Here is a 21,296-nt window from a genome sequence, read left to right as displayed (position 1 = left end):
TACATTAAAAATAGCATAAACAAAAACGCAAATTAATGTTTTTAAAAGAAAAAAATGTCTAGACGTAGTTTTGTTTGTCTGAAGTGAAACGTAACAACTTAAAGTGGAAACGTGTTTTAACGTTTAAAGTACAACGAAGCTTTAATTAACGCACGTTTGATATTTTTTTTGTCTTTTAACAAAAGTTTATTCAAAAGATGAAAGTTAAAATATTATTGAATTGATATGAATAGTATTTTAAAATATTATTTACAATGTATTTTTTTATAAAGCGTCAATATTTACAATTTTTTTAACTAAAACTTCAATTTAAAAAATGTTTCTAAAAAAAATATCAACACAAATTTACTGAATGAGTTAAAAAACAAAAACTTGCGTTTTTCTATAGTAGTTACTCTAAATTGTTGTTAGGGTTTCTACCCAACAACTACTAAAGTGAGTAATAATTATTTGTTATTTTAAAACACCAACCCTATATGTCATAAAAAGATTTCTTCATTTTACATTTTTTTTAACTCCTGTCTATTTTCTGAAAACTTTTTAGTTTTTTGGCTCTTTTTTTCCAGTTCATAAATCGCGAACGTTTTAATACTGAAGATGGGACCCTAATTCTTTTTTTAAAAGTTTCTTTGGATTTAAAATAAATCTTGTTTCTTTGACAACCATCGTCTTGGCAAACAATTAAAGATGGTAATTGTACTGTGCACATATTGTCTGAGCATGGGGTTTCTATATCTGTATTTTGTTGCGGTAAATAAGGTGGCACCCATGATGGACATGGTGCGGGTGGAGGCATATTTTTACATTGCATACCACATCCATTGTTTAACATCTGGTTGCAGTAGGTATTACCTTGATTTGAAAAACAGTCACCGTTGTTAGTTTTACAATCCGTCATGTTCTTTTTGTTATTCTCTGACACCTCATTTACTTTATCGTTGCTACTTTTTTCAAATTTAATTACACCAACTTCGTTTACAGCTTCTGTTATATCTTTATTTACAAATGACTGATGTTCATTACTTTTTTCTTCTTTATTACTTCCACTACTGCTACCGTTAGTGCTTCCACTACTGCTACTGCTTCCACTACTGCTACTGCTTCCACTACTGCTACTGCTTCCACTACTGCTACTGCTTCCACTACTGCTTCCACTACTGCTAGCGCTACTGCTTCCGCTACTGCTACCGCCACTGCTACTTCCACTGCTACCACCACTGCTACCGCTATTGGTTTCACTACTGCTACCACTATTGTTTCTGCTACTACCACCGTTGTTACTATTACTTTCGCTGTTACTACCCTTACTGCTACTACTTTTACCATTATCACTATTTCCATTACTATTTCCTTCTTTTCTTTCGCTACCACCATTTTTACCACCATTCATATCACTACTGCTTTTTTCAGCGTTACTGCCACTACTACCTTTATTGTTACCGCTACTACTACTGCTACCACTGCTATCTCCACTGCTAACTCCACTGCTACCTCCGCTACTACCTCCACTGCTACCACCACTGCTACCACTATTTGGTTCACTACTGCTACCGCTGTTGCTTTTGTTTTCGCTGTTACTACCATTACTGCTGCTACTTTTACCATTGTCACTACTTCCATTACTATTACCTTCTTTTCCTTCGCTACCACCATTTTTATCACCATTCTTATAACCACTGGTTTTTTCAGTATTACTACCACTACCACCATTATTGCTATCGCTACCGCTACTGCCACCGCTATTGCTACCGCTATTACTACCATTACCGTTACCAATCCCGCTACCACCACTGTTACCGCCATTCCTACCTTTACTGCTACCACCGCTGCTATCACTATTAATTTTACTACTGCTACCATTATTGCTTCCACTACTGCTATCGCTGTTGCTTTTGCTTTCACTCTTACTACCATTACTGCCACTACTTTTGCCACCGCCATTACTTCCATTACTTTTGCCGTCATTTCCTTCGTTACCGCTATTTTTACTGCCACTCTTATCATCACTGCTTTTTTCAGTATTACTACCACTACCACCATTATTGCTACCGCTACCGCTACTGCCACCGCTATTACTACCGCTATTACTACCACTGCCGTTACCACCACCGTTACCGCCACTGTTACCGCCATTGCTACCTTTACTACTACCGCCACTGCTACCGCTATTAGTTTTACTACTGCTACCACTATTGCTTCCATTACTGCTACCGCTGTTGCTTTTGCTTTCACTGTTACTACCATTACTGCTACTACTTTTGTCACCACCATTACTTCCTTTACTTTTTCCTCCATTTTCACCATCACTGCCGCCACTGCTACCACCACTACTACCACCACTGCTACCATCTTTGCTACTGCCACCATTCCCACCACTGCTACCGCCACTGCTACCACCACTGCCACCATCTTTGATACTACTATTGCTACCATCATTGTTACTGCCACTGTTACTACCACTGATTTTGCCACTGTTAACGCTTTTGCTACTACCACCATTACCACCACTGCTATCACCACTGCTACCACCACTGCTACTGCCATTATTACCGTTTTTGCTACTGGCTTTGTTACCACCACTGCTACCACCACTGCTACCGTCACTGCTACCATCTTTGCTACTGCCACCATTCCCACTACTGCTACCACCACTGTTACCGCCACTACTACCGCCACTGCCAGGATTACTGCTACCGCTTTTACTACTGCCACTAGTACCACCGCTACTACCACCAATGCTAAAGCCACTGTCACTGCCACTACTACCGCCACTGCTACCTCCATTGGCACCCCCACTGCCACCACCACTTCCATCACTACTGCTACCACCTTTGCTACTGCCACTATTTCCGCCAATGGTACTACCACTTTTACTGCCACTGCTACTGCCACTGCTACTGCCACCATTACCACCACTGCTACCGCCACTATTACCACTACTGCCACCGTCACTGCTACCACTTTTGCTACTGCCACTGCTACCACCACTGTTACCGCCACTGCTACCGCCACTGCCACGACCACTGCTACCACTTTTACTACTGCCACTGTTACCACCACGACTACCACCAATGCTACCGCCACTGTCACTGCCACTACTACCACCACTGCTACCTCCATTGGCACCCCCACTGCCACCACTACTTCCATCACCACTGCTACCACCTTTGCTACTGCCACTATTTCTGCCAATGGTACCACCACTTTTACTGCCACTGCTACTGCCACTGCTACTGCCACCATTACCACCACTGCTTCCGCCACTACTACCGCCACTGCTACTGCCACTGCTACCACCAATGTTACTGCTACTGCTAGTGCCACTGCTACTGCCACTGCTACCGCCACTGCTACTACCACTGCTACCTCCACTGCTACTGCTACCATTATCACCACTGCTACCACCACTATTACCGCCACTGCCACCTTTACTACTACCACCTTTTCTACTGCCACTATTACCGCCACTGGTACCTCCACTGCTACCGCTACTGCTATCGCCATTGGGTTCACTACTGCTACCACTATTGTTTCCACTACTGCTGCCGCTGTTGCTTTTGCTTTCACTGTTACTATCATTACTGCTACTACTTTTACCACTGCCGTTACCTCCATTACTTTTTTCTTCTTTTCCTTCGTTATCACCGCTTTTACTACCATTCTTATCATCACTGGTTTTTTCAGTATTACTGCCACCATTATTGCTACCGTTACTATTATTTTTATCTTTGCCTTCTGCTTGAGTATTACCGGCAGTATTTATTTCACTACTTCCTCCAGTGCTACTACTTCCAACAGTGTTACCATTTTCGTTTCCTTTTTTTTCTTCTTTTCCATAACCTTCTTTTGTTGTTTTACCTGCATTGTTATTATCTGTTTCTTTGTTATTATCGGCTTTGTTACCTTTACTTGTACTGCTGCTGCCACTGCTGTTTCCATTATTGCCTTTATTACTTTTACCGTTACTGTTTTTGCCACTGCTAGCGCCACTACTACCATCACTGTTACTGCTTGCGTCACTGCTACCAATACTATTACCACCACTGATGTTATCACTATTAGTGCTATAATTGTTGCTATTGTTGCCACTTCTATCTCCATTACTACTATTTATGCCACCGCTATTGCTGTTACTGCTAACGTTAACGTCGTTATTACTTCCATCGCTACTACTTCTTCCACTGTTGGCACCACTGCTACTATCTTTATTGCTGCCACTGCTACCGTAACTACTACTATCACTGCTACCTTTACCATTACCAGTGCTGCTTTTAACTTTGGTACTGTTACCGCTACCACTACTTTTAACGCCATCTTTATCACTATTAATGATTAATTTAGAATTTTTCCCTCTATTTGCATCTCCATTTGGTTTGTTTGCTTCAATGTTTTTTCCTCCATTTGCTTTACTATTTTTTTCTCCATTGGTTCCACCGTTTGCTCCACCGTTTGCTCCACCATTTGCTCCACCATTTGCTCCACCGTTCGCTCCACCATTTGCTCTGCCATTTACACCGCCATTTGCTGCGCCATTTGCTCCACCATTTGCTCCACCATTTGTTTTGTCATTTGCTCCGTCATTCGCTCCGTCATTCGCTCCGCCATTTGCTCCGCCATTTGCTCCGCCATTTGCACCGCCATTTGCTCTGCCATTTGCTCCGCCATTCGCTCCACCATTTGCTCCGCGATTTGCCCCATCATTTGCTCCGCCATTTACTCCGCCATTTGATCCACCATTTGCTCCAATATTTGCTCCGCCATTTGCTCCACCATTTGCTCCGCCATTTGCTCCGCCATTTGCTTCGCCATTTGCTCCGCCATTTGCTCCTCCATTTGCACCGCCATTTGCCCCGGCATTTGCTCCACCATTTGCACCGCCATTTGCTTTGCCATTCGCTCCGCCATTCGCTCCACCATTTGCTTCGCGATTTGCCCCATCATTTGCTCCGCCATTTACTCCGCCATTTGATCCACCATTTGCTCCGCCATTTACTCCGCCATTTGATCCACCATTTGCTCCAATATTTGCTCCGCCATTTGCTCCACCATTTGCTCCGCCATTTGCTCCGCCATTTGCTTCGCCATTTGCTCCGCCATTTGCTCCTCCATTTGCACCGCCATTTGCCCCGGCATTTGCTCCGCCATTTGCACCACCATTTCCTCTGCCATTTGCTCCGCCATTTGATCCACTATTTGCTCCACCATTTGCTCCACCATTTGCACCGCCATTTGCTTTGCCATTCGCTCCGCCATTCGCTCCGCCATTCGCTCCACCATTTGCTTCGCGATTTGCCCCATCATTTGCTCCGCCATTTACTCCGCCATTTGATCCACCATTTGCTCCAATATTTGCTCCGCCATTTGATCCACCATCTGCTCCACCATTTGCTCCGCCATTTGCTCCGCCATTTGCTCCGCCATTTGCTCCGCCATTTGCTCCGCCATTTGCTCTGCCATTTGCTCCGCCATTTGCTCCGCCATATGCACCGCCATTTGCCCCGGCATTTGCTCCGCCATTTGCACCACCATTTGCTCTACCATTTGCTCCGCCATTTGATCCACTATTTGCTCCACCATTTGCTCCGCCATTTGCACCGCTATTTGCTCTGCCATTCGCTCCGCCATTTGCTCCACCATTTGCTCCGCGATTTGCCCCATCATTTGCTCCGCCATTTACTTCGCCATTTGATCCACCATTTGCTCCAATATTTGCTCCGCCATTTAATCCACCATCTGCTCCACCATTTGCTCCGCCATTTTCTCCACCATTTGCTCCGCCATTTGCTCCATTATTTGCTCCGCCATTTTCTCCGCCATTAGTCCCGCCGTTTTCTCCGCCATTTGCACTATCATTTGCTCCACCATTTGCTTCGCCATTTGCTCTGCCATTTGCCCCGCCATTTGCCCCGCCATTTGCTCCGCTATTTGGACCACCATTTGCTTCGCCATTTGCTCCCCCATTTGCTCCGCCATTTGCTCTGCTATTTGCTCCGCCATTTGCTCCGCCATTTGCTCTGCCATTTGCTCCGCCATTTGCTCCGCCATTTTCACCGCCATTTGCTCCCCCATTTTCCCTGCCATTTGCACCACCATTTGCACCACCATTTGTTTCGCCATTTGCTCCGCCATTTGCTCCGCCATTTGCTCTGTTATTCACTCCACCGTTTTCTCCGCCATTTTCTCCATCTTCTGCTCCGCCATTTTCTCCACCATTTGCTCCACCATTTGCACCTTCACTTGCTTCACCATTTTTTTTATTGTTTTTTTCACTACTTGCTCCTCCATTTGCTTTGCCATTTGCTTCACCATTTCTTTCGCCATATGTTCCACTATTTGTTCCACTATTTACTCCGCCCTTTATTCCGTCAATTGCCCCACCACTTTCTCCGCCATTTGCCCCGACATTTGTTTCGCCGTTTGATCCACCACTAGCACCAACATTGGTTTCTTTGTTTGTCTCACTTGCTTCTCCGCTATTTGTTTCACCATTTACTCCACCGTTTGTTCCGCTATTTGCTCCAATTTTTGAAATATCATTTGCTCTACTATTTGTATCACCATTTAACTCACCATTTGCTTCACTACTTGTTCCGCCATTTATTTTACCATTTCCTTCGCCATTTGCTCCACTATTTGCTCCACTATTTATTCCATTGTTTATATCATTATTTGCTCCGCTGTTTGAACCGTCATTTGTTCCACTAGTTGCAACGCCATTTGTTCCGCCGTTTGATCCATCGCTCGCTCCGCTATTTGCTTCATCATTTGTACGGCCATTTTCCCCACCGTTTGCTCCGCTATTTGTTCCACCATTTTCTCCACCGTTTTCTCCAGCATATGTTCCGACCTTGTCTGCACCATTGGCTCCTCCTATTGTTCCACTAATTGCTCCACCGTTTGCTCCGCTATTTGCTCCGCTACTTTCTCCGTTATTTGTTTTACCATTTGTTCCACCATTTTCTCCACCATCAGCTCCACCGTTGACTCCACCATTTATTCTGCCAATTCTTTCTCCGTTTGAACCTCCATCCGCTGCACCGTTCGCCCCACCATTTGCTTCACTATTTATTCCACCATTTGCTTCACTGTTTTCTCCGCCATTTGACCCGCCGTTAACTCCACCATTTGTTCCACCATTTGCTCCACTGCTTATTCCACCATTTGCTTCACCATTTCCTCCTCCATTTGATCCGCTACTTGCTCCTCCATTTGTTCCTCCGTTTGCTCCTCCATTTGCTCCGCCATTCGCTCCACCATTTGCTCCGCCATTTTCTCCGCCATTTTCTCCGCCATTTTCTCCGCCATTTGCTCCGCCATTTGCTCCGCCATTTGCTCCGCCATTTGCTCCGCCATTTGCTCCGCCATTTGCTCCGTCATTTGCTCCGCCATTTGTTCCGCCATTTGCTTCGCTATTTCCTCCGCCATTTGCTCCGCCATTTCCTCCGCCATTTCCTCCGCCATTTGCTCCATCACTTGCTCCGCCATTGGCACCAACGTTTGCCCCTGCATTAGTTAGAGTGTTAGCTTTAGTATTAGTTTCACTATTAGCTACTGATCTGTCTCCATTACTCGCTCCAGCTTTTGGACCACCATTTGTTGCTCCATTTTCTGCATTATTAACACCACTGTTTGCTACATTGTTATAACCACTATTTGCCCCGAGATTAGTTCCGTCATTTGCTCCGATGTTAGTTCCACTTATAGTTCCACCATTTACTTTACTATTATTTTCACCGTTAGCTCCGTTGTTTGTTCCACCATTAGTTTTGCTATTTGCACCGTTATTTGCTACATTATTGACGTTACCATTGGCTCCTCCGGAGATTACATCATTACTTCCATTGTTTGCTCCTATATTAGAATTACTGTTTGCTCTACTTTTAGTGCCAGTATTTGCTCCCCTAATACCTCCGTCATTTGGTCTATCATTAGCTCCATTTAAATTTCCACTATTTGCTCCATTATTAGCTCCAACATTAGCTCCTCTACTATTTTTATCATTTGTTTCAGCATTTGTACTGTTATTTGCTCCGCTGTTAATTTTTCCGTTTGTTTCAATATTTGCTTTATCATTGTTTCCGCTATTAGCTCCTCCATTTGCTCCACCAGTAGCTCCACCACAAACTCCACCATTGGCTCCGTCATTGTTTCCACCATTGTTTTCATTATTTGCTCCGTTATTTGCACCACTATTTACTCCACTATTTACACCGTTGTTTTCTCCACCATTGGTTACACTATTAGTTTCAACATTCGTTCCAATAGTAGCACCACTATTTGCTTTATTGTTTGTAACACCGTTTCCTTCGCTATTACCAGTATTGTTCGCTCCACTGTTAGTACCACTGTTTTCTCTATTAATAGCTCCGTCATTTGCTCCATTTTTAGTTCCAATAATAGCTCCCTCATTACTTTCACCATTTGCTTTAGTATTTACGCCACTATTTTCTCCGCTCTTAGCTTTTTCATTTGCTTCATTATATGCTCCATTATTGGATCCGCAATTAGACTCTCCACTTGTTTCACCGTTAGCTCCGCCATAAGTTCCACCATTAGCTATCTCATTACTACTACCATTACTTACACCATTTGCTCCATTATTAACTCCACTAATAATCTCATTGTTTGATGTATTATTTTTTGCGACACCATTAGCTTTACCACTGATTTCAGCTGTTACACCACTATTTGCACCACAACTAGTTTTGCCATTTACTTCAATATTTGCTTCCCCATTAGGTTCACCAGTATTTATTTCGCTATTAGCTCCACATTTTGCTACAGTATTTGTTTTACTATTAGCCTCCATATTAATCCCACTATTAGCTCCGCTATATGAGCCACTATTAGTATTACAAATTACTTCACCATTAGCTCCACTGTTTGTACTCCCATTAGTTATCTCATTATCTTCAGTATTAGCACCATTGTTTGTTTTGCTTTTAACTCCACTATTTGTTCCACTGTTAATACCACCGTTTACAACGCTATTTGTACCACTGTTTGCTCGGCTATCAACTCCGTTGTTTTTTTGTCCGTTTGCTTTGATATTAGCTCCGTCATTTGCTCCACCATTAATTTTTCTATTGCTTCCATCAATAGTAATGCTATTTGCTCCAATATTGGTTGCGCAATTTAAACCTTCATTAACTTTCTCGTTTTTTAAATTGTTTTCTCCGCTATTTGATCCACTATTTACAGTCTCATTTCCTTCTCTATTTGTTACACCATTTATTCCACCGTTTCCTCCTTTGATAAATTTACTACTGCCTCCATTATTTGCTTTGCTGTTTGCATTACTATTTGCTCTAACATTTGCTCCATTAATTAATCCTGTATTGGTTTCTTCGTTTACTCCACTGCTTGCTACTCCGTTTTCTCCTCCGTTTATAACATTATTTGTTTTGCCACAAGCTTTATCATTTCCAACAATCTTTTCTCCGTTAGTCATTCCGTTATTTTGATTGCTTACTCCAATGTTTACTTTGCTACATTTTTCTTTGTTTTCTTGTCCATTTTCTCCACTATTTGGACCACCATTTACTTCATAGTTTGCTCCCCCAATGACCCCGTTATTCATTCCAGTATACGTTTTGCTATTTTCCCCTTCATTCAATCTTCCTTCGTTTGCTCCTCTAATTACTTCACCTTTTAGTACGTCATATGTACTTGATTTGCTGTTTGTGTTATTTTTCAATCTTTTGTTATCCCCACTAATTGATCCAATATCCCGTCCTGATTTTGCCGTATTCGTTACACTATCAGCATTTAACTTAGGATTAAATGCAGCATTAATACCAGCATTAGTTCCAACTTTTGTACTTGCATTAGCACCGCTAACATTGTTATTTACATTACCAATTCTTTCGCCATTTGTTTCGCTATTCTTAGCGCTGATAGCCTTGTTATTGATTGCATTGTTAACTCTACTATTTTCCCCACTTACATCTTTAAAATTCATTTTGTCTTTTGCTCCAGCATTTGGACCACCATTTATTTTATTGACTGCACTTAAAATGTTTTTACTATTTGATGCATTTGTTTTTTTAATATTTAAACCATCAATTAATCCGTCTGTTCCAATGAGCGATCCGTGTTTTCCATTAATTGATCCGTTTGTTCCATTGGAAAACTTATTTGAGCTATTTATTATTCTATGGTCGAATTCAGCATTTTTATCACTATTTAATCCAGCGTTAATTTTACTGTTTGGTTCAAAAACTTTTTTATCTGAAATCCCAGATACATGAGTAGCTCCTACTCCATAAGGATCTATAGTTTTTGTTCCATTATATTTACTTTCTCCTGCTTTTTTGTTTAATGAACCTTCCCTTTCTTCTTTTTCTGATTTTTTACCTTTTTCATAAGTTAATTTTTTATTTTTTGCTTTTATTTCTTCTTCATTGTGTGTTTTGCTTCCTTCAGATTTTCCATCTGACTCCTGTGTATCAAATCCAACGTCTTTAGTTCTTTTATCGGTTCTTTCTTCAGTTGTTAGTCCAAAACCATTTTCTACTTTACAAACAACTTCACCATTAATTCCAATACGATTATTTTCAATGTTACTATTTTCGCTGACGCTAACGCTTTTGAACTTATTATCATTTTCATTTTGTTCTCCGTCACAGTTTTTGTCAATTACCCCATTTGCATTATTACCAGCATTATTACTCATACTATTTATTGGATGATTAGTTACTATAGTAACACCTTTATTGTTATTATTATTAACTTTTTCATTCCCAACATGCTTAATTATTGCATTTTTATCTTTGTCTTTTTTAGTGTTTTTATAACTTAAATGTTTTTCATATCCTTCAATACTTTTTCTGCTTTCAAAAACTTTACGCTCCGTGATTTTGTCTTTAAAATTTGGTACTTTTACAGTATTAGCTTTGTTAACTTTTTTTGATTTATTTTGATTTGAATCTTCTGTAAGATGAGCTTCGGAGTTATTGTAATTAACTTTCTTTGCAGTTTTATCTTTATTTTTTTTACTTCCTTTAAGTAAAACAACCGAATTTTCTTTTAATTTATGTACGCCAGTGGCGTTTGTACTTTTTACATGCAAAACAGCCGTATTTTCTTTTAAATTACCAGCTTCGTAGACGCTGACGTTGATACTCCCTCGAGTAGGCTCCTTTTGCACTTTTTTTTTATTTGTTGTTAAAGAAGCTCCTCTTTCCAGATATGCTCCGAGTTTACATTTATCGCGCACTTTTCTATTTAAACATTTTTTGGTTACGTTGTTACTACTATCTTGAAACATAGTATTTTCAGAATGCTGTGCAATACTGTCCATTTCAATATTAAGGTCTTTATCACTTTTGAGAATGAAAACTTTGTTATCCGCACCGTATTTTTTAGGAGTTTGATGTTTAAAGTCAAGATTTCTATTGTGTTTATTTGTATTATTAACTTGTTCAGACGTAGGCTCTTTAAGTAATTTGTATTCATCGATAATTTTTGAATTAACCTGAGTATTTGCATATGAGGTATTTTTTGAGGAGATTATTCTGTTATCGGATGCTTTTAAATTCTTATTCGAGGATTTTATAGACTTCAAGTTTATATTTGAGGTATCAAAAATGATGTCTGAGGTATTAAAAAGATCATAAAAAAGCCCGCTTAAGTTTAAGCAAATGTCTGGAGTAAAATTACCCGTGCGCACGTTTTCTGTAAAGCTACCAATAACGTTACCACCAGGTAAATACTTTGCAACTACGTAGGTGCACAAAAGCCCTGCGCTATTTTTAAAAGTAGATTTGCCAAAACCTACTTTATTCGAGGCACTCCAAACAACTTGGGTAAAATGACCAGCATTTCCCGGGTAATCTGAAGCAAAATCATATTGCTCTTTGCAGACTTCATCATACCTAAAAAATATTTTGAAACTTTTTAATAAAAACTGAAATTAAAACTTAAAAATAATATATTTCCAATGTTAACTTAAAGTAAATTTAGAAATAAACTATTAGTTAAATAAAAAAAAGTTGAAATGAGAGTTAGTAACGCTTATTTTTTTTTTTAATTGATTTTATTGAAGCTTTTAAACTTGTAGAATTTTTAAAAATTAATTTAAAAATTAAAAAATAAATGTAATAATAATAAAATTAGGAGATAAATTATGAGATTATATATCAGGAATGCAAAGTTAATAGAAGGGCGTTAAAGTTTATATCAGGGCTGCAAAGTTAATAGGAAAGCTTTGAAGTTTATATCTGATGAGTAAAATAGAATTTAGAAGTAAGGTAAGCAAGGTATGAAATTCCGGCATTATAAAATTTAATCCACACTACACCCTTGAGTGGTTTATGATGCAAGGATCAAATTTCAGCTATTATCATAAATACTATTTGTTAAAGCAATTTTAAATAAGAGCGTGTTAGAATTTACCGAGCAACAGCGTGTTAGAATTTACCGAAATCTAAATACGACCCGTTACGAAATATATAGTCTTTCTCATTTAGTACGAACTGGATTCCGTCCAGTAAAACAAATTAATATATTAAACAAAATAATATATTAAACAAATTAATATATTAGTAAGAAAAATTTTTACTTTCATACAAACTAATAAAATAAAAATAATAAAATGCAAACACTTAATTAGGTATTTTTTGGAATAAAAAAGTAATATATAAAAATAGTCAAGTAAAAAGTAGTTAAAAAGATTTACATTACGTCATTTAAACAAAAAGAATTTTTAGCAATTCTTTTTGTTCCGCAAAACAAAAGGAACGCGTGTAAAATCTTATTAAAAAATTGCACCAAGATTTACGTAAATTTGACCTAAATTTAAATAAAAAAGCAACTTTGTTTTTGCTAGTTATTTTTACTTTGCACTTTTTTAAAAGTATTTTTCTTTATCAGTTGTGACGTCTCTTTAATCTGATCGTTTATCTGATTATTTAACCTAATTATTTTTTATGTAGCTTTTGCTACATACAGAAAATATTATCAACTCAGTTTCCAGGTCAAGATTTCGTTTTTGAAAGATTCCGTTTAAAAGATAAAATACTTCAAATTTAACTTACTTTAACAGAAAAGTTGAGCCTTTATTTAACATTATCACTTGCTTTTTTATAAATAGGTAATTAGAATTCACAGTTTACAATAAATGGTGTACTCTCTTGTGAAATTTATTTCAGCTTGATCTCATCTATATTTTTGTTGATCTTTATTGTATCATTCATTCTTTCTGTATTCATTCATTTTTTTTAAACCAAGGAGGATTAGTAACGAAAACTAAACACGGAGCCACAACTTATGTACAAAAGTTTAACAATCACATATTTAAAAGCTTAAATGACACACATACATCTCAAGTTAAATCGAAGTATTAATTTCAATCAATCTTTTTTAAATAAAAAAGTCTGGGAAATAAATTAAAATTATATTTTGATTAAATAAAAACAAATTAAAATATTAATAATATTACAATAAATAATTATAAGATATTTAAAAAAATAATAACAAAGACTTAATTAGTTCCATTATTCAAAAAATTTGCTTAAAAGTTTAAAACTGAGATTAAGAATGGAAAAAAAAAAGTAAACATCTAATCTTTTAATATCAAATCGATGGCTTCAAATCGATGGCTTCAAATCGATGGCTTCAAGTGGTCAGTTGATTGAGTTTGATGATTTACAAATTGGGCATCAACCCATAAATATTGTTGGCAGGGTTAGTGATCTAGTGTACCGAAGCAAAAATATTTTTTTTACTGAACCAATTTTATTATGTACAGTGAATGCTTAAGTCCCGTCTTATAATCTCCCGTTATACAATCTCCTTCATACAATATCTTTTTCGATGGAATCAAACATAATTTTAGTATTTTTAGACTAATATTTGTAAATCTATCAATTAATCCGGCCGTTATACAGTTCACACATACCAAGATCTTTCCCTATTTTCTATTATCCAACGCAAATGTTCTTTGCACCATTTTTTATCTTTTGCATTGATTTAAGATTGACATGATTTTCTTATTATAATGTTAGACTAAATACTTTTTTTTGCTAACGTTCTTCTAACGAGTTCTCTACTTATAAATCAATTAAAAAAAGATTCGTTATACATTTAAAGTTATATATTTAAATTTATATATTTAAATAATCGTTATATATTTAAATTTATATATTTATTCGTTACATATTTAAAAAATTCGTTATATATTTTGTTCTGCTGGTTTAAAATAAACCAGCAGAACTGTCATGGTTTAAAATAAACCATCAGATTGTCATGTTCACTAAGCTTCAAAGACCTTTAAGAAAAAGACATGTCGACAACGCCACCTGTCAGCTGTAGTTTGGTAAATTTTAGAAAGTTAAGTGTCATGTGGATAACAATCAATCAAAATAATACTTTTAAATTTTTATGAAAAATAAGGCATAATTTATCTTAAAGGTAGCGTTAGTAAAACTTTGTAAAAATAAAAACACTCACAGTACAGTACACTCAACAGGTTAATTTTAATTTTAGCCTTGATATGCTTAATCTTAATCTTGATATACTGAATTCAAATTTGGTTTATATATATATATATATATATATATATATATATATATATATATATATATATATATATATATATATATATATATATATATATATATATATATTATGTTAGTGTATATATATATATATATATATATATATATATATATATATATATATATATATATATATTATGTTAGTGTATTCTACAAACAGAGGGCTTATTATTCTTAAAGAACAGAGACGCTAAACCAATGATGATGATGATGATGATGATGATGATGATGATGATGATGATGATGATGATGATGATGATGATGATGATGATGATGATGATGATGATGATGATGATGATGATGATGATGATGAAAATGATGATGATGATGATGATGATGATGATGATGATGATGATGATGATGGTGATGATGATGATGATGATGATGATGATGATGATGATGATGATGATGATGATGATGATGATGATGATGATGATGATGATGATGATGATGATGATGATGATGATGATGATGATGATGATGATGATGATAAGCAGAATGACCAATTGGTACAGAACAAATATAAAACTATTGTTTAAAAGGATATATTTGAGTCTTTGCTTTGAGCAATTATTAAACAGACTCCATTCTATCAGATTACATACAGAAATACCTAACTGTAATTGGAAATCTGAAATATCATTACAGAAAACAAATAAATGGACCTCTGAAAAAAAGTTAACAAGTGTTTTTTCTCTTGTTCTAAAGTAGGAGACTTTGGCAAAGCTGTCAAGAAGGTTTTTTTTTAATCGATAAACTAACAGCTCTGCTGCTTTCTTAGAATGTCCTAAATCACGCGCCTATGCCACACAGTATGTGGTGCCCATTTTTAATCTTGATCACTAAGTTTTCATAAAAATGTTTTTAAAAAAAATTATTTTTGAAAAACTGAAAATTTGAAAATTACAAAAAAACTAGAGCTTGCCAACAAAGACAAAGTTCAGATTTGAAATTAGCGTTAAAAAATACATAAAAGTTAGTTTAAATATCTCATGCACAGAAAAAAGGTTTTTCTTGTAGACCTGTGATATTTAATGCCATCGTGAATTCTAAAAAATCTTAGAAAATCCTCTCATAAAAGACACAAAATCTTCATTTAAAAGACCTTTCATTAAAGATCTCAAAAAATTCTTTTATAAAAGATCTCAGAGAATTCTGTACTAATTAAGCAAAAGTTCCATATCAAATAATAGAAAAAAGAAAATAGAAGAAAGAAAAATTTCTATATCAAACTAAAATAGAGCAATGTAAAATTAGTTATAAAATAGTTCCTAAAAATTTTGAAAGACGAAAGAAAAATTTAAAAAACTTCTCCAATTTACTTAAAATGAACAAGCATAATTCAAACCACACTAAAAAAATCAAAAACGTGCGCACTGTCCAGACTAACTTTTGTATGGGTTGACCCAAATTTTGATAAAAACATCCTTTTGTGACTGACAAAATAAATGTTTATGATTTTTCAATAACTTCATACTTTACTTCTTTTAAATTATCCTTTAAGGAATTTAAACAATCTTTTAAAATGTTTAAGTGAAACAAACCATTTGGTTGCAGTATTGCTTAAACTTTAAAAATTTCTAATGTACAGTTAGAGTTTTTTTAGATTTATTAAAACTCTTTGATACAACTGATCATAAGATTTCCCTTAAAAAAATTAAGTAATATGGAGTTTAAGAAAAAATTTAATGCAGCTTAAAATTTATTTAAGATCCATCTAATTTATTAAATATAATCTGTAGACTTTTCTGTAGAATCTTCATTCTTAACTCTCATACTTATCTTAACTCATACTTAAATCATATTTTGCGAGAATCTTTCATAACAGCCAAAAATGTCGTATATATAGTGAAAATTTTGTCTTGTAAATCTGTATGATTTATGTATGAAACATCGTATGATTGTCTATTAGTAACATATTTTGTTGTAATATAATAGCAATACATCTTTTTCCAAGTCCATTGAATTTGGCATAAACACTTTTGAAATCAGAAAATCAATTTTTCAAAATACTTAAAACAAAATTACAGCAACAAAAATAGCTCCTTTTTTTCTGGTAATTTTTTTGGGTTGTATATAGTATCGGACAAAACGAGTGCAACCAAATAATGCTAATTTAGTTTCTTTATATAAAATTGCTACATTTTTTCAATTTAGAGAAATAATTATGTAACTGTTTAGAGACAAAGTTCTTCAAGTTTTATTCATCACAAAGTTCATTATTTGTACACGAAAATTAATAAATTAATCAAAAGTACTAAAAAAAGTTGATTTCCTTCTGGACAAAACAAGTGCAACTCGACAAGTATTGATAGCGAAATACAGCTTGTTGACCAAGCTGTATTTCGCTATCAATATTTCGTGGCGAATCCTGTGTTGTCGATCACACCCTTGCATCTTCGAGGCATAGATTCGATCAGGTGATCAATGAAACATTGTGGAATCGCTGCCCAGGCCTTTTGGATTTGTTCAAACAGTTGATCCTTATTACAAACACCTTCACAATTAATTCTGCGGTTGACGATCTCCCACAGGTTCTCGATAGGGTTAAGATCCGGAGATTGAGGCGGCCAATCCATCACCGATAGGTGGTTGTCTTGAAACCACTGCTTGTCTACTTTTGCAGTGTGTTTCGGATCGTTGTCTTGCTGAAAAACCCATTTTATTGGCATATTCCATTCAGTATGAAGTAACATAACATCTTTCAGGATATTTTTATACATGAAACGGTCCATTATTTCATCATTTCGATGTATTGGACCTAGACCGTTAGCAGAAAAACACCCCTAGACTATTACATTGCCTCCACCATGCTTCACGGTCTTATGGCAGTAACGTAAATCGAGGCGTTTTCCGGCCGGTCGACGTACACAACAAATGCCATCGCTCCCAATGATGTTGAACTTCAATTCATCACTGAACAGGACAGTTCGCCATTTCTACACATTCCAGTCAATATGAGATGTAGCAAACAGGAGTCTTTTCTTCTGGTTTTTTAGTGAAATCAGTGGTTTCTTTGCAGGGCGTCGAGAAAACAATCCAGCTTCAACAGCACGTCGTCTGATTGTTCGTTCCGATACACGCAGCTCTAATTGCTTTTGTATCTTGACTGATGATATCCATGGATCCTTCTTGACGGATCTGACGATCATAGAATCCTCTCTAGAAGCGGTGGAACGCGGTCTTCCACCTTTGTTATAAAATGTCATGATAATACTGACTGATTGACTTCCATATACTGACTGAATTACATGTCGATTTACATGTCTCTTATATAGGAAAATGAACCTGTGTGAACCTGTTCTGGAAGATTCTAGATGCTTCTTTTCGATTCTTCTTGAAGCTTCTGGATGCGTCTGGATGCTTCTGAATGTTTCTGGATATTTCTTGATGCTACTGGATGCTTCCAGATGCTTCTTCTGGAAACTTCTGGAAGCTTCTGCATGCTTCTGGAAACTTCTGGAAACTTCTGGATACTTCCTTTAATAACTAAAAAACTTCCGTGACGTTGACACGAACCAGACCTAAGAAAATGAAACAAACCAAAAAAGTTGCACTTGTTTTGTCCGCTGCAAAATGGTACTTGTCAACGAAATTCTGCCTGTGTGCTGTCACCTGTCAGCTGATTGCACATGTCATGGCATGCTATGACTCCAGACTCCTGAACTATTTGCTGTGCTAGTATAGTTCGTTTCGTTTTTAAGACATGTAAAATTAGGAACACTTTTTAGCATTGTTCGATGTTGGTTGCAAATGTTTTGTCCAATACTGTATATATATATATATATATATATATATATATATATATATATATATATATATATATATATATATATATATATATATATATATATATATATATATATATATATATATATATATGTATATATATATATATATATATATATATATATATATATATATATATATATATATATATATATATATTTATTATAAGTTCTATCACATTATATAGAGTATATCGAAAATAAGAAAAAGAACAGTGGTGACATAGCGATTTGTTTTGTGTAACCAAAAGTTTTAAAATATTACCTCACACACTTTAAGAAATTTTAAACAGATATCCTGAACTATAGTAATTAAAATAATATATTTTTCCGTCATTTTTATAAATGGCTAATGTAAGTTCATGTTTTGAAAAAAAAGACTGAAAAGTCAAACTATTGTCTTAATAATGTTCTTTCAGCCCTCACAATAGTGTTTAAAATTGTTTTATATAAGCAAAACCTGATATTTATTCTTTCAGCCCTCACAGTAGTGTTTAAAACTGTTTTATATGAGCTAATCCCGACATTTATTTGGAGTTAAGTTTGACACCTATTCGTGTAGCTATTGTAGCGGTTCAGCACTGAGCATACTTCTTTGTTTTGTATACTATATCTGTATACTTGTAAACATACATACAAATATACAGGGCCGTCCCGAAAAAGTCTTTCATTGGGTGGGGCGTATTGTATGTGGGGCGTATTGTATGTATTTTTTTCCAACTAGAGACACCAAAAAAATAAAAGAAGGTCTTCAATATTTGCAATTTGCCAACTACAGTTCAAAACTTGCTAAATGTGCCAACTCAAATGTTTACATGACAGCTTTACGGGGTGGGACACCCCTTACACCCCCCGTTTGGGACAGCCCTGCTATAATACATGTAAAAAATAATACAAATATAAATGTAAATTGTAATAAATACCAATGTAAAATAGCTTCGTATCCAGGCATTTCTTTTGATGAACATTTTACAGCAAGATTTTCTCCTTCGTCGCTATCTTCAGTGGGTTCGAGCACTCCACTTTTTGCTGCACTCAATGCGTGTTTTTGGGCTTTTTTATTTAACTCGTTGTTTTCAATTAAATCTTTAGATCCATGAATTCTTCGAAGTCGATTATGAATTTCCAAGGCAACCGTTCTGAAACTTCCTTAAAAAATTTTCATAGATGCAGAAACATATTTTTTAATAATTATAAAAATATTTTTAATTAAAATCTGTTTTGAACAAGAAAAGTTTATATTTAATGTTGTATTACCATTTAAAAAGTTTATAATCACTAAATTTATTATTTTTTATCTTATAATACTTTTTACTATATTATGTTTAACATAGAGGAAAAACGCCCTACAATGTCTTACAACGCCCTACAACGCCCTACAACAACAACAACAACAACAACATTGATCATGGTTTTCTATTTGAATGTTGGGTAGCAGCTGGGTAATTTCATTACTAAATTTAGTATAACTATTAACGTAGAGCAACTATCAACTTAGTGTTTCGTAAATAAGACTTAAAGTATACTTAATAAATATCATTATTAAAAAGATTAATTACCAAGAGTAACTAGTACTTTAAAGTAATTGCATGTCAGCTATTAAAGTAGTCTGCATTGTACTAAATAGTCTACAGAAATCAATATTTTTTGGTCTTTCTGTTAAATAACTTGCTAGTAAATTCTAAACTCCAAACTTTTGTATTTTTGTGTTTAAGTATAAATAGTCTTGAAAAATAAGATACTCTTAAACGTAGCTTAAACGTAAGTATCACTCGTCAAAATATAGGAGAAGTTGGCTTTTTGAAATATGAATTTAAATATCTTAAACTCAATGAAAATTTACACAAGAATTTAAAGTTATACTGAATAATGTTACAATCTTTAGAAATTTTATTTAAGTTACTCCTTAAAATTTTACCTAAATTTTAAAAACTTGCTATATTTAAAGTTTTGGTAAATTATGAATTAAACGCTCATAATCGCCACCAAAATGCAAAAATTACTTGCAAAGTACGCGGAAGTAATGCTTCTACACATTTACAAAGACCTCTACAGCCTTTCTCTATTTTGTAGCCTCATCGTATAAATTCATCACACGTTTTGGAATCTTCCGGAATTGTCGTCAAAACAACTTTGTAAAAATTGTCTTTCATAATTCAATCCCACTTACATGAATTAGGCGATGTATTTTTGTACAATGGTTGTGCCAAGCAATAAAAATCCTGGTAAACAGCTCTATAGATAAGCAGTTGCAAAGCATCTTTTTTAGAGGGCATGGCGTCTGTTAAAGGTCCTTTTTTAAAATAAGTCTTTTCGGCAAGATTGTCTTTGTTAATATTTTGGTTTGATATATATATTTTTTTCTAATTGACGTGAAGAAATGACTGCCAATTACTAGAATCTTTGATTCGAGTAACACACAAAAACGAATACCTTTTCTCTTTTTGCCAACTTTTTGAGAAATATCCATTCATCATTTTCATATTTCTCATTAAGGGTTTAGCATCGAAATGGTTTCATAAGCTATATTTAAAGAAGCTATCTAACTTGGCAGCTCATCGATTAAACAAAAAATTTTTTTGACACCATCATCTTTCTTTTTGCACTCTAGTTGGTTTATTAGTACATGTTTTTCAGCCTTTTTAATTTTATACCGCTAAATTTATCATTATACAAGTTATGAAACTTTGTACCGTACAGAATAAATTATCCATTAGATTATTTGTATTAATATTATCAAATAATATTGTAATTGGTGACTCGTACAGTCTTTCAAAATTTTATTATTTATGCCAACCTTTTCATATCTAAACTTAAAAACCGTGGTTTTTTTGTTTAACATTCTTTGGATCAATTTAACTTTCGGTAGTTTTCCTCTGACAATACAAACATAAGTTCCAGTCAATTGACGAAAATGTAAATAAATGCTGAACTTAACGAAAATGCATAT

The 21,296-nt window shown here is 35.3% G+C and overlaps 1 protein-coding gene across 2 annotated transcripts in view; it reads right to left on the bottom strand.

Moving 5' to 3' along the window:
- Nucleotides 1-235: 235 nt before the first annotated feature.
- LOC101236063 (fibroin heavy chain) overlaps nt 236-21,296 on the bottom strand; it is a 42,159-nt gene continuing 21,098 nt past the window's right edge. For both annotated transcript variants that reach the window (XM_065820470.1, XM_065820471.1), the window contains exons 5-6: nt 19,270-19,495; nt 236-11,876 (exon numbers count right to left, since the gene is read on the bottom strand). In XM_065820470.1, coding sequence (XP_065676542.1) covers nt 512-11,876; nt 19,270-19,495 — 11,591 coding nt within the window. In that variant the 3' untranslated portion in view covers nt 236-511. The remainder of the gene's footprint in view (nt 11,877-19,269; nt 19,496-21,296) is intronic.

The sequence above is a fragment of the Hydra vulgaris genome, chromosome 15 (assembly GCF_038396675.1).
Source record: "Hydra vulgaris chromosome 15, alternate assembly HydraT2T_AEP".
Taxonomy (NCBI): Eukaryota; Metazoa; Cnidaria; class Hydrozoa; order Anthoathecata; family Hydridae; genus Hydra; species Hydra vulgaris.
This window is presented reverse-complemented; position numbering and strand designations above follow the sequence as displayed.